The 14,941-nt window shown below is 43.9% G+C and overlaps 1 protein-coding gene across 2 annotated transcripts in view; it reads left to right on the forward strand.

The window, feature by feature from the left end:
- The first annotated feature begins 8,722 nt into the window (after window positions 1-8,722).
- The window catches only part of sh2d5 (SH2 domain containing 5), a 44,561-nt gene continuing 38,342 nt past the window's right edge, over window positions 8,723-14,941 (forward strand). The window contains exon 1 of one of the 2 annotated variants that reach the window (XM_051931125.1): window positions 8,723-9,369. In XM_051931125.1, coding sequence (XP_051787085.1) covers window positions 9,325-9,369 — 45 coding nt within the window. In that variant the 5' untranslated portion in view covers window positions 8,723-9,324. The remainder of the gene's footprint in view (window positions 9,370-14,941) is intronic. The other variant, XM_028807774.2, reaches the window with a different exon arrangement.

The following is a 14,941-nucleotide window of genomic DNA, read 5'->3' on the forward strand; positions in this document are numbered from 1 at the left end:
TTAAAATTCATTGTGGTAATGTACAGAACCAAAATTAGAAAAAAGTTGTCCCTGTACAAATATTTATGAACCTAACTGTACTTTTAAAAGTCATCCTATTGTAATATCATGAAAATTCGTATATTTAGGAAAACCCCTTCAACGACTGACACTTTACACTTTACCGGGCCAAACTTCTTAATCTCAAATCTGACATCCTCAGAGTGAACACTTGCACAACAACAAACACTAATCCCACCTCTTTGGGGAAGCTGGTCTCCGCGTCTCAGTACCTGATTGGATTTTTTGTGCCTTATGTTTTAGGTGTTACCTCATTTACTGAAATCCGATTGGATTGGCCATGAGATATTTTATTGGTCCCACCCTCTCTGTCTTGTGTGACGCGTCAGGCGGCCTTTGAAGCATCTGCTAGAGGCCGGTGACTCTGCCACTCATTCCACCCTTCCCTGCCTTGTCCATAATATGCGTTTAATTTTCTGTCACAACAGTGGGCAATCAGCGGAGTCTCCCCAGGAACTGATGTAATGTGTGGCGTGCAGCTGATAATCGTGGTTGTGGCATCTCCCCAGCAAGTACTGTGCAGTTCCCCTGCAAGTATTTTAATCTGTGCTGGCATGCAGCTGATTATTTGTATGTGTGGCGACTCCCCAGCAACAGATTTTATGTGCATGGCCACGAGTACCCAATCAGCACTCTCCCCAGCAATGATGTCCTTTATTAAAGAGTGCCCTGCGCATGCGGACTTCACCAGAAGACACACACACACACATGGACGCACACAGGGATTTTATTAAAGAGGATATATATATACTGTAAATATTACCCTCCACTTGTTAAACCATTCCTGTTTTGGGGGTCGTCTCATTGTTGTCCCTCTAGTGATCCTGTTGATAATTTCATTAACACCAAAGCAGCTGAAACTGATTAGCAAACCCCTCTTAACTGACCAGATCAATAGCCCAGAAGTGTCATTCACTTGATGCTATACAGTGATCCCTCGCTATATCGTGCTTCGCCTTTCACGGCTTCACTCCATCGCGGATTTTATATGTAAGCATATATAAATATATATCGTGGATTTTTTGCTGGTTCGCGGATTTCTGCGGACAATGGGTCTTTTAATTTCTGGTACATGCTTCCTCAGTTGGTTTGCCCAGTTGATTTCATACAAGGGATGCTATTGGCAGATGGCTGAGAAGCTACCCAACTTACTTTTCTCTGTCTCTCTTGCGCTGACTTTCTCTGATCCTGACGTAGGGGGATTGAGCAGGGGGGCTGTTCGCACACCTAGACAATACGGATGCTCATCTAAAAATGCTGAAAGATTATCTTCACGTTGCTATCTTTTGTGCAGCTGCTTCCTGAAACGACATGCTGCACAGTGCTTCGCATACTTAAAAGCTCGAAGGGCACGTATTGATTTTTGACTGAAAAACAAACTCTGTCTCTCTCTCTATCTCTCTCTCTCTGTCTCTGTCTCTCTCTCCCTGCTCCTGACGGAGGGGGTGTGAGCTGCCGCCTTCAACAGCTTTGTGCTTCGCATACTTAAAAGCCAAACAGCCCTATTGATTTGTTTGCTAGAGATTGTTTTCTCTATCTATGTGACATTCTGTGCTCCTGACACGCACTCCTTTGAAGAGGAAGATATGTTTGCATTCTTTTAATTGTGAGACAGAACTGTCATCTCTGTCTTGTCATGGAGCACAGTTTAAACTTTTGAAAAAGAGACAAATGTTTGTTTGCAGTGTTTGAATAACGTTCCTGTCTCTCTACAACCTCCTGTGTTTCTGCGCAAATCTGTGACCCAAGCATGACAATATAAAAATAACCATATAAACATATGGTTTCTACTTCGCGGATTTTCTTATTTCGCGGGTGGCTCTGGAACACAACCCCCGCGATGGAGGAGGGATTACTGTACTCGGATTCAAAAGTGTGCATATATATATATATATGTGGACACTAGAGGAGCTGTTGCCCCACTAAACCCACCACACAGACGTCCAGGACACACGTTTAAAAGCAACAAGAAGAATTCTTTAATATTTTTCTTCAGAAACAATGCACAAAGCACCACACACTCCACAATTCTCCAATACTCAATAATAATAAATACAATAATTAATCCTCCACTCCCAGCAGCTTAGTCATCCAACCTCCCAACTCCGGCTGTCTTTGCTGGGTCTTCACCAGTCCTTTAAATAGTCCATTACCCGGAAGTATTTCTCCCAGGTAAAACGCCACATCATCCTTCTCAAGTAGCCTGGAAGTACTGCGGGCTTCCATCCTCGTGACTCCGCAGTACTTCCGGATTGTTGTAACAGCAGTAGTCCCCAGGTTCTTTGTGAGCTCCCCCTGGCCGCACCCACAGCACTAAACAGGGCTGAGGAAACGGACTCCATGTCCCATGATGCTTTGCGGGAATCCGGGGAACTGTTGCCGTCCATGGGAGCTGCCACCTAGCGTCCCGGGGGAGGCAGTGTCCTGAAAAGGCTGCCTTTTTCCATTCTTTTATTTCAGGGACGTCTCGGCTGTCCATCACATTATATATATATGTATAATGTATATACTCCCTAGAATAATCTATTTGTTTTATTTCTGCCTTTTTCATCCAAGCAGCACAGCTCTTTTTACAAGTTGTATAATCTCTAAGTACCTCCTCAGCAGACCCAGTGACTACCTGGAGGTTAACAACTTCACCTCTTCACATACAACCTTCAGTAAAATGTGAGATCAGATCATTCACTTCCAGTATATTTTAGTTTGCTCTTAATGTTCCTGATAGACTCCACATCTTCCTTGACTGTTCTTTTTACTTCTAAAATACTGGAAGAACCTTTTTAACCATTACCTTTATAAACATACGGTTAACCCAGGAGTTATTTAAGCCTTAGTCCTATGCAGCCATTTCTTTTTCCTTCGCACCGCCTGCAGGACGCTGCCTTTATGTCAGCCCCCCAACGGCCACATTTCTGAACATTCAGCATGCACTCACTCATCACTCTAAACTCCATCGCCATGTCTGCTTATTACTCTCTATCGGTCATACTGAAAATCATGTCCATTTTTCTCTTGCTATTCACATCTTTTCTTATTCTATATTTAATTTAACTCCTTTTGCCTGTGACTCTGATGCCAACTGACAGTCTTTTGATCTTCTTAAGAGATGAGGCCAGGTTCTTCTTTGCCACTTTCCTTCTACTCACCCACTTGCCCATCAACCAGCATTGCACACACTAAAACCGAGCTACTGTGCTAAAATGTTCCTGCTGATGCAAGTCATCCGGATACGTAAATTCTGCTGTGTTTACTGTTTCAGAACAGAAAAAGGATGCCAGAAATGTCATGCCATGATTTTATAAAAAATGTTTGGTTCTCCTACTAAATTCTCATTTAGTAAGGAAGATCCGCGTTGCCATTACATGGACCAATCAGTGTGCATCCAGGAACGTTAACATGAATTGTATGACACAGGAGCTGATGGCCTTTCTAAATATAGCACATCAAAGTTTACAGCTTCCCTTGCATTGCAGATCAAAGTACCAGGGCTTCTTGTCATCGGGCTGCAGGAGATCACACTTTGAGGACTTCCTTGCCTTGCATTGCAAAGTTAGAACCGTCAAGAATACTTCATGCATAGTTGCTGATCGCAATGGCAGGGCGGCCACATCTTCTAAGGAGGCAACAAATCATAGGTGTTTGGCTCCTTGTCTGATCACAGCAGTGGGCTGTGTGTAAGAGGTGTGGGCCTGAGACCCCAGCTGTGACACTTCTATATCAACCAAGGTTACTTCTTGATGGACCTGCAGTTCACAGCTTTAAAGAGGACTCATTTTGGGTTGCTGGCCATGGCGTCAGTGTGACTTTTTCAAACTTTTTCGAACTTGAACTTTATGGCCTTGGTGTTCCATCCGTACACATAACAAAGTAAATACAATTAATGAACACAACATACAATACATGATGCCATCACAACACAGAAGCTGTGAATAATATACTGCACAAATCCCAAATACACTCCTGCCCACTGATACAGTGATCCTTAAACTTTTGTTTTTTGCGATCCAATTTTGTCTTACTTGTGATTTTAAGACACAGAATCACCACTGACAGTCATCCCGGGAGATGAAGAATCACCGCCAACAGCAATAATCGGGGTCCCCCTTGTAGAATCACCAGTGGAGGTCATAGCAGAGCTACCTGCAGAGACCCATCACCAGACACTCCTCAAGCTTTCCCAAAGATTACAATTGTGAATCACGACTAAGCATGACCCAATATCAGACAACACACAACCGGTAGTTTATGATCCTATGAGATAACACATCGGGTAAGTCTTTCTAAAATAAACAGATAATAAAACAGAATTCAGATTGGACAGAGGAGTTCAGAAAGCAGGAAAAGAATGAAATGGATCAGAGACTGTGTTTAGGCAGAGTGACTACAGTACGATAGAAACTGTTTCTGTGTCCAGCAGTTCTCGTCTTGAGTGACATTTCCTCGATGGTAATAACTGAAAGTGATGGCTGCCCAGGTAGGTGTAGTCTTTGCTTATATTTCCTGGCCCGTGATGTATACATGAATTTATATATATACACTGCATCCGGAAAGTATTCACAGCGCATCACTTTTTCCACATTTTGTTATGTAACAGCCTTATTCCAAAATGGATTAAATTAAATTCCATAATGACAAAGTTTACTTGAGATTTTTGCAAATTTATTAAAAATAAAAAAACTGAGAAATCCCATGTACATAAGTATTCACAGCCTTTGCTCAATACTTTGTCGATGCACCTTTGGCAGCAATTACAGCCTCAAGTCTTTTTGAATATGATGCCACAAGCTTGGCACACCTATCCTTGGCCAGTTTCGCCCATTCCTCTTTGCAGCACCTCTCAAGCTCCATCAGGTTGGATGGGAAGCGTCGGTGCACAGCCATTTTAAGATCTCTCCAGAGATGTTCAATCGGATTCAAGTCTGGGCTCTGGCTGGGCCACTCAAGGACATTCACAGAGTTGTCCTGAAGCCACTCCTTTGATATCTTGACTGTGTGCTTAGGGTCGTTGTCCTGTTGAAAGATGAACCGTCGCCCCAGTCTGAGGTCAAGAGCGCTCTGGAGCAGGTTTTCATCCAGGATGTCTCTGTACATTGCTGCAGTCATCTTTCCCTTTATCCTGACTAGTCTCCCAGTCTCTGCCGCTGAAAAACATTCCCACAGCATGATGCTGCCACCACCATGCTTCACTGTAGGGATGGTATTGGCCTGGTGATGAGCGGTGCCTGGTTTCCCCCAAATGTGACGCCTGTCATTCACACCAAAGAGTTCAATCTTTGTCTCATCAGACCAGAGAATTTTCTTTCTCATGGTCTGAGAGTCCTTCAGGTGCCTTTTGGCAAACTCCAGGCGGGCTGCCATGTGCCTTTTACTAAGTAGTGGCTTCTGTCTGGCCACTCTAAAATACAGGCCTGATTGGTGCATTGCTGCAGAGATGGTTGTCCTTCTGGAAGGTTCTCCTCTCTCCACAGAGGTCCTCTGGAGCTCTGACAGAGTGAACATCGGGTTCTTGGTCACCTCCCTAACTAAGGCCCTTCTCCCCCGATCGCTCAGTTTAGATGGCCGGCCAGCTCTAGGAAGAGTCCTGGTGGTTTTGAACTTCTTCCACTTACGGATGATGGAGGCCACTGTGCTCATTGGGACCTTCAAAGCAGCAGAAATTTTTCTGTAACCTTCCCCAGATTTGTGTCTTGAGACAATCCTGTCTCAGAGGTCTACAGACAATTCCTTTGACTTCATGCTTGGTTTGTGCTCTGACATGAACTGTCAACTGTGGGACCTTATATAGACAGGTGTGTGCCTTTCCAAATCATGTCCAACCAACTGAATTTACCACAGGTGGACTCCAATTAAGCTGCAGAAACATCTCAAGGATGATCAGGGGAAACAGGATGCACCTGAGCTCAATTTTGAGCTTCATGGCAAAGGCTGTGAATACTTATGTACACGTGCTTTCTCAATTTTTTATTTTTAATAAATTTGCAAAAATCTCAAGTAAACTTTTTTCACATTGTCATTATGGGGTGTTGTGTGTAGAATTCTGAGGAAAAAAATGAATTTAATCCATTTTGGAATAAGGCTGTAACATAAGCTGTGAATACTTTCCGGATGCACTGTATGTATATGTGAATTTCCCCTTGGGATTAACAAAGTATCTATCTATCTATCTATCTATCTATCTATCTATCTATCTATCTATCTATCTATCTATCTATCTATCTATCTATCTATCTATTCAGGACCTCAATGGAGTCCAGTTTCAGTCTGCTGTCCAAATAACATTCTGCATTATAAGTTTTGGGTGAGCCGATGCATCGCCAAACCAGACTGATATGGAGAAAGTGAGGATGCATACAAAGACAGCTTTAGAAAACTGGACCAGCACTGATTGGAACGGGTTACATTCTTAAAAAAAGCATCTGCACCTTAGCATTTTTTAGATATGAGCAGTCCTGTTTTCATCCCAGTTCAGAATGTGAGTGAGTGCTGTGCCCAGATACTGCAATGATTTCAGCCTTTTCGCAGTGCCGTCATTTAAAAGTAGGGGTGTAGGAGTTGAGGAGTGTCTCCTAAGATACACAATCATTTCTAGTAATATCAAGGAATTCATGTTAAATTGTTGAGGGTGCACCATCTAGCCGGCTGATCCACCTCCCTCCAATATGGCACCACATCCTTGTCTGTGATCAGGCCAATCAAGGTGGTGTTATCAGCAAACTTCAGCAGTTTAACAGATGGGTTACAAGAGGGCTACTGAGAGAAAAGGACAGGAGACAGAACACAGCCCTGAGGGGCCATTGCACCAAAGGTCAGGGTCTCTTGCTGATATTTGTCCATCTTCACTGTCTGACAACTGCTCCTCAGAAAGGCACAGATCCAGAGACATGTGGCATAGTCCACATTCAAACTGAGACGTTTGCTAAGGAGAAGCTCTGGTATGATTGTGTTAAATGCAGAACTGAAATCCACAAAGATTCTGGCATAAGTAGCTGAGATGCTGAAATGCTGTGAGATGTAGTGGGCCAGCAAACAAAGTGACACTGGGCCAGTGAGAGCCCAGTGTGGGCAAACATATTGGTCTTATGTAGGTAGTCAATGGGATATGCATATCGGAGCAACATTGGCCCCAAAATACTGACCCAGTCTGGGCAAACAGACAGGGAGCCAAATTTGGAAACTGAAAACAGTTTATGCCTTACCAGTCTATCTTTCCATTTTGTATACCCACTTATCCAGGGTATTGTTGCTGGGCAGCTAGAGCCTATCCCAGCAGCAATGTGCACGGGCAGGTCCCTCCCCTAGAAAGGGCACCAGCCCACAACAGGGTGAAGACACTCATACATAGTATAGGGCCAATTTAGCACCACCAGTCCCTTAACCTGCATAATTTTGAACTTTGGGAGGAAAAGCAACATGGACACTGGAGAACATGCAAACGCCACACAGGGAGGCCCCAGGATGTGAACCCTGGTCTCCTTATTGTGAGGCAGCAGTGCTACCACTGGACCACCCTTTACTAGCCCTTTCCTTGAAAATGTAGTTGTTTTTTATGAGTTAAATTATGTGTAATTATGGAGATTTACAATGGATACTATGCCTTTGCATTTATTAGTACTAGTCCAACCTTGAACATGAAGAACATTATCAATAATACATAAACAATATACAATTTTATACTTTTAAGGTTGTTCAAATTGTAATTTGTACTACCACTGAAAATACAAATTCACTGCTTTGCTCACTCAGCAATACAAAGTAGGGGGTAAAGGTGGCATTGGCCAGCGTTACCAAACCATCACTGTGCCAATTAACTACTACTGAACTTGTCCTGCCTGCCATCAACCCATTTTGGGCCAGTAGGGAACCTTGTTAAGAGGCCCTTGTAGCAGCCCTCCCCACATTGGGCCAGTGGGGTATTTAATTGGACTTTCCCAAACCCACACTGCCCATCATCTGCCCACCTAGCACCACTGCGTCTTTTTGGTGGAGGACAGCCATGTCCAATGCATCCTCAACTTTAGTGCATCAAGGAGAGAATTTGTGACAAGTCTGCGAATCAGAAGTTCAAATGTCTTCACTGTTACAGAGGTCAGCGCCAGTGGCCTGTGATCATTTAGAAAGGAAACATTTTGCTTCTTAGGTTCATACTAGGAAGCAGAGTTGCAGATCACTACTGTAGAATTTAAATCTTGTTCTCCTGCAGATGCTGGCACTAAGGGATATTCTTTTAGAGATGCAAGTCACAGTGTCAAAGGGCTACAGATTTGAGATATGGTGCAATTTCTTACTGCACTGCACTGTTGTTGGGTTGCAGCTCACATCTAAAAAGAGCTGATGGGGTTACCCCTTGATGACTGGACAGCTTTACTCCTTTAATTTCCCCTTTGGTTTCCAGTGTAGAGGGTCAAAGCTTTCCTTGTGATGGATTTACCGTTCCTTCTGAGGTCATTCATGCGCACCACTTATTGACCTTAAAGTCAAAACGGTAAGCTTTCATGTGTTTGATTTCTACTCAGTTAAGCTTTAGTTCTTCCAGTCGGCTTCATCCCAGTACTGTTGAATCTGAACCTTCCACCACAAGTACGGCTTAGTCCTTAACGACCTGTAAGGCTCCCTCTGTCCTTGTGACACCATGACTTCCTGCTGCTTTGCCGTCTCCCAGTTGTAAGGCTCTGTCCTTAAAGTCTGTCTGGTCACACATTCCGGTTTGTAAAAGTCGACACGTACCTGCGGGGAGGATGGACTGCACATCGACGAGCCCCCGCGCAGGATGCTCTTGGTTTGTTGCAGGGCTGTTGTTACCGCGGAAGTTTGCAGATGTGCTCGTCTTCCTTGCGTGTGTCAACTTGCATTCATCTCCTGTGCACTCATTGCTTTCATTTCGTGTAAACTAAGGAGGAGTCTGGATCGGACAGGCACTAGCGGCTCCCTTGGCAAAGACAAGAAAGGCGAGCAAGCCTCAACAATTACCGTTGCCGCAGCAGCCACCGCTCGTCTCGCTTAACAAAACGAAAACTATCAGGCCCGCTGCGAGACAGCTAAGCTATGGCGAACTGATTGTGGTCTGGCTGTATGTTAAAAAATAGCCATCTGAGAAACTTTAGCCGCTGCCGCACTCCCACGCTGTTTGGTTTATTTTGAAGTGACAAAGCGCAGATAGCAACATCCGAAGGCATCCCAGGCGACGCGCGCACGCGCGCACACACAGAGCCACTTCAGCGGACGAGCGGAGCGCCAGAGGTCGTGCGCGGCCGCGGCGCCGTGGAAATGAGCTTGTGGAGGGGCGCGGCGGCGCGGGTCAGGAGCGCCCAGGTGAGTGGCAAGAGGGAGGACATCGACCGGGGGCCACTCCGACCGTCACCTCTGCTTGTCCCTTGAGTGCATTGACTTTTATTCTGGGAACTTTACGGAAGTTTCTTACAGCCTTTTAAAAAAATCTTTTAACGGTCCTCGTATCCTGGTTACTTTAGTGCATTCGCTGCATTGATTACATGTTTGATTTCGTAAATTGTATTCTTTAGTACTGTTTAAGGTGCGAGCATGAATGTGCCCTGCGATGACCTCAGGTTTGGTCCAGAGGTGAGTTTCACATTCTCTGATTCTTTCAGGATAAGTCTAGTCGTGTAGTTTGGTATTTTTAAGTAATGTTAAAGATGTGCCCTTCGATAAGTTGGCACTTCCTTCAGGGTTGCGCAGGCCTCGGTAAATCCCGTCTTTGTTCACGAAAAGTAAATTCTAAATGTAAAAATTGTACAGTATCATCAATCAACAGTCTCCCGAATTTGCTGTTTCATCTTTGCCCAAATTTAGTTTTTATTACTTCTTAATTAAACATTCCTGTCTTTATTATTTTCTTAAAATGTCATTGTTCACATTACTATTCATTCAGTAAATTTCTGTGTATTTATTCATTTTACTTTATCCTCTCTCCCGAGACTCACAATGGCTGTACATTTTGATTAATAGCTATTGCTGTATTTAAAATAATTTGTCAGTGTGATTTATGGGTCCATACGAATACAGCAGCTCAGACTAAAATGGGCACCAAAATACTAAAAGCGGTGCACTATATGTAACAAATTATTAGGAATGCTACACTAATACTCTGCGGTGGGTTGGCACCCTGCCCGGGATTGGTTCCCTGCCTTGTGCCCTGTGTTGGCTGGGATTGGCTCCAGCAGAACCCCGTGACCCTGTGTTCGGATTCAGCGGGTTGGAAAATGGATGGATGGACACTAATACTGGATAGGGCCTTCTTTTGCTCAGCCTCAGTTCTTCAAGGCATGGAATCCACAAGATGTTGGAAACTTTCCTTTGACATTCTTGTTCAGGCTGATATGAGGGCACCACGCTGTTTCTGCAGATTTGTCAGCTACAAGTTCATGTTGTGAATCCCCCATTCTGCCACAAAGTGTTCTACTGGATTCAGATCCGATGACTGGGAAGGCCACTGAAGCACACCAAACTCACTTTCACGTTCATGAATCCAGTTTGAGACGACTTTAGCTTTGTGACATGGTGCATTATTAAGCTGGAAGTAGACATTAGAAAAAGAGTAAATGGTGGCCATGAATGGATGCACACAGTGCTTAAAGTGGGTCAGTACACACTCTGAGTAGTAGCACCATTTCTTAGCAAACTTTCATGCACTTCAATCAAATGCACATACATCTCCACATCATTGAATAAACATAGTCAGCAACAAAGCTCAATTAGGCTGTAGCAGTCAAGAGATGATGGTTGGTATTAACAGGCCCAAAATGTGCCAAGGAAACATTCTGCACACCACTACAGCACAAGGCAGGTTGGGTGCAGGGACTCATGCTGTCGGCGCCAAATTCTGACCTTAGCTTCAGCAGAAATCGAGATTCATCAGACCAGGCTACGGTTTTCCAGTCTTCAGCTGTCCAGTTTTGGTAAGCCTGTGCCCACTGCAGCCTCAGATTTCTGTTCTTGTCTAACAGACATGGAACCTGATGTGGTCTTCTGCTTCAAGGTTCAACATGTTATGCAATCTGAGAAGATTTTCTGCTCACCACACTTGTACAGGGTGGTATTCTGAGTTACTGTAGCCCATCTGGTCATTCTCTTGTGACATCTCTCATCCACACGCCACTCACTGGATGTTTGTTGTTTTTCACACCATCCTGAGTAAACTTGAGAGACTGTTGTCCCCAGGAAATCAGCAGTTGCAGTAATAATCAAACCGGCCTGTCTGGCACCAGCAATCATGTCACGGTCGAAATCTCTGAGATCACATTTTTCCTCCATTCTTGTGTTTGATGCCAACATTAACTGAAGCTCCTGACTGGTATCTCCTTGATTTAGTGCATTGCGCTGCTTCCACGTGATTTGCTGTTTAGATAATTGCATGGCTAGGCAGGTGCACAGGTGTTCCTAACAATTAGCTCAGTGAGTCTATAAACACGGTGGTCCTAAAATGGCCCTTTAGTGAGTTGTGTGGTAGAATCATTGCTTGACAAAGAACCATTTTATTGCGGGAAGGACTTTATTTACATTTGAAATTGGTTCTTTGGGCTTTGAAAAGATTCCTAATATGTGGACAAATCAAAAATCTTTGAAGTATAGTAGGCTACTGCTTAGGATATGGCAGACCAAGTAAGCCAGAAGTTCGACTGTGTTATTGTAGGTAGCAAGAGTCCTTTTAAAGTCTTCAATCCCTTTCACAAACCTGCCATCATACATTCATGCTTATTTATGGAGCCTGCTACTGATCTAAATAAATCAAGGGTTCTTTCTGGAACCTTCATGTGGATGGGTCTTTAATTGGACCAAAAACAGTCCTCCTATGGCACTGCTCTGAGATAAGAGGAGATAAAAGTGGAGACCCCTTTATGACTGTACAGTTTAGACCTTTACCTAATCTATAACAAGACCTAATAATAGAGGAAACAGGTCACATTTGACAGCATATAAAAATATGTTTTATCTCTTTTTGCATTCTACAAAATATAAGTACAGCATTTACTTCTGAAAATGTGTGTTCCCACTTAGTGGTAAAGTCTTATTTAAAAGAGAATTTAAAATTAGATCCACCTAAATATGATGGTGTGATTAGACAAACATCAAGAAACGATCCCACTTGCCAACAAATCAGGACATTTGTGACTTTGACCTTAAATATTTGTATTTGTGTTGGCACATCATGCCCAGATCAAAAGAAATCTGTACACTCTTAAACATAATGGTTCAAAATGGCTCTTTACTGGGCCGTGTGGTTGAACCATTGCTTGACAAAGAAACGTTTCATTCTGGGGAGGGTTCTTTGCGTATGAATTTGGTTCTTTCAGTTTTGAAAAGGTCCCTAAAATGAGCAGCCATGCCACATGCACTTCAGAAGTGGTCATCCACCTGAAGCTAAGCATGTTCAGGCCTGGCCAGTACTTGGAGGGGCGATCGATCAGGAAGAGCTTGGGATGCTGCTGGAAGAAGTGTTGGCGAGAACAGCAGGGGGCACCTACCCTGAGGTCTAAATTGGGAGCCCAATAAACGTTAAATATGTAAATATGGTGCCATCCTTTGGATGAGATGTAAAACTGAAGTCCTGACTTGCTGTGATCAGAAAAGATCCCTGGGCATCCTGTATAAAAAGCAGGGTGAATCCCAATGTCCTGGCGAAATTGCCTTGTCATTCTGGCCCCCTAATCATCTCCCCTCTCTAATTGTTTCTCTCTTTTACCACATCGCCACCTAACAGCTAATGTCTGGTGAACGTAGTGGCACAAATATGGCTGCCATCGCATCATCCAGGTGGGTGCTGCACATTAGTGCTTGTTGAAGTGGCTCCCCACTCACTGTATAGTGCTTTGAGCAGTGAGAAAAGCACTGTATAAGTGTAAAGAATTATTATTTGTATTATTATTGAATCTTTATTATACATTTGGAGAACTAGCAGATCAAGAAAACCTGAACACATCATGTGTTGGTCTACGCAGTAACAGTCCTTTGAAAATCAGGAACCCACTGGTGCTTCACAAATCCGTTATCATCTCTTTATGATTATTTATGGAACCTGTTACAGATAAAAGGTTCTTTCTATGGCAGGGGTGTCAAACTCTAGTCCTGGAGGGCCGCAGTGGCTGCTGGTTTTCATTCTATCCTTCTTCTTAATTAGTGACCAGTTTTGGCTGCTAATTAACTTCTTTTGATTTAGTTTTAATTAACTTGACTCAGACTCTTAGAGGGGGTGGCACAGTAGCACAGTGGGTAGCGCTGCTGCCTCACAGTTGGGAGACCTGGGGACTTGGGTTCGCTTCCCGGGTCCTCCCTGCTTGGAGTTTGCATGTTCTCCCCGTGTCTGCGTGGGTTTCCTCCCACAGTCCAAAGACATGCAGGTTAGGTGGATTGGTAATTCTAAATTGGCCCTAGTGTGTGCTTGGTGTGTGGGTGTGTTTGTATGTGTCCTGCGGTGGGTTGGCACCCTGCCCGGGATTGGTTCCTGCCTTGTGCCCTGTGTTGGCTGGGATTGGCTCCAGCAGACCCCTGTGTTCAGATTCAGCGGGATGGATGGATGGCAGACTCTTAGACCCCTTAGTTGTTTGTTTTTTCCTTAATTAGCAGCCAAACAACAATGAGACACAAAACGAGCCGCCACACGAGCAGCTCACCTGTGCCCATCACACAATATGTGGAAATAAAGAGAGGTGAAGGTCTCAGTAAGGATGATCTCTCAGGTCACCCAAACATTTTGATGATGTTCTTAGAAAAAACAGAAAATCAACAGTTTTGGAAATGTCTGCCGTGGCAGAATGAGAGCAGCAACAAGCTGTGGAATTAAATAATGGGTTTAACGAACAGCAAGAATCAGCTTCTCATTAAGAACCTGGTTGGAGTTTGAAGCCCCAAATATGCTGGTCATCTGTCAGCTCATTTCATGTCTCATTTCTGTTTGGCTGTCATTTAACGAAAAGAATCAATTCAGAAGACTGAATCCTTAAAAACAGGGTTATTAAAATGAAGGGAAAAGAAGTGAATTAGAAGTGAAACCTGCTCACGGATTAGGCCGGGTTTATACTTCATGTGACATGACGTGTGCGCCTGTGGTCACTACTGCTATGCAAGCGTTTTACTGTTTATACTTGCGCGCGTACTTTACGTTAATCTGGAAGCTTCCACCAGGTGGCAGTGCGAGATATCATCACGGTGAGAACAGGATCGGCTTCCCTCTGTTGTGAATTGCCTGAAACATCCATTAAATTGTGAGAGCACCTTGCCACAATATTTCTGAAAAGGATGTTTAATGTTTACATCCGACAATCCAGGGATGGACCCATTCCAGCAAGCATCAGGCACGAGACAGAAACAATCCCTGGACGGGGCATCAGCTCATCACAAGCTGAACACAAGCACACACATACACTAGCGTCATTGTAGCTTCACCAAATCCCCAAACCTTCATGTCTTTGGAAGGAAACCGGAGCCCACTGTGGAAACCCACCAGGAAAACATGCAAACTCCAGGCAGGGAACACTAAGGACGTGACTCCCTGTGAGGCAGCAGCGCTACCACTACGCTACCGTGTCACCCACATGTGTAATTATTAACAGTATTCATTATTTAAATAAAGTTAATGACTTATCTGTAAAATGTAACATACATACTTTAATGCATTTCATCATGAAAGTGATATCAAGTAGAAATCTAAGGATTCTAAATGTGCAGAGACCAGGAATCTCATAAATGCCATGTGTTCTGTGTGGCGATTGCTGCTGTCAGGTCAGGAGGAAGCCCCAGAAGCAGATAGCGATTAACAACTGGGTCGGTTTTAAGGTGACGTTTACGATGGTCTGCCTTAATGATAAAATAAACTATGAGATTAAAGTGGACATTTTGAGATTAAAGCCGAAATTTACACTTTAATCAC

This window comes from Erpetoichthys calabaricus, chromosome 8 (genome assembly GCF_900747795.2).
Source record: "Erpetoichthys calabaricus chromosome 8, fErpCal1.3, whole genome shotgun sequence".
NCBI classification, from domain to species: Eukaryota; Metazoa; Chordata; class Cladistia; order Polypteriformes; family Polypteridae; genus Erpetoichthys; species Erpetoichthys calabaricus.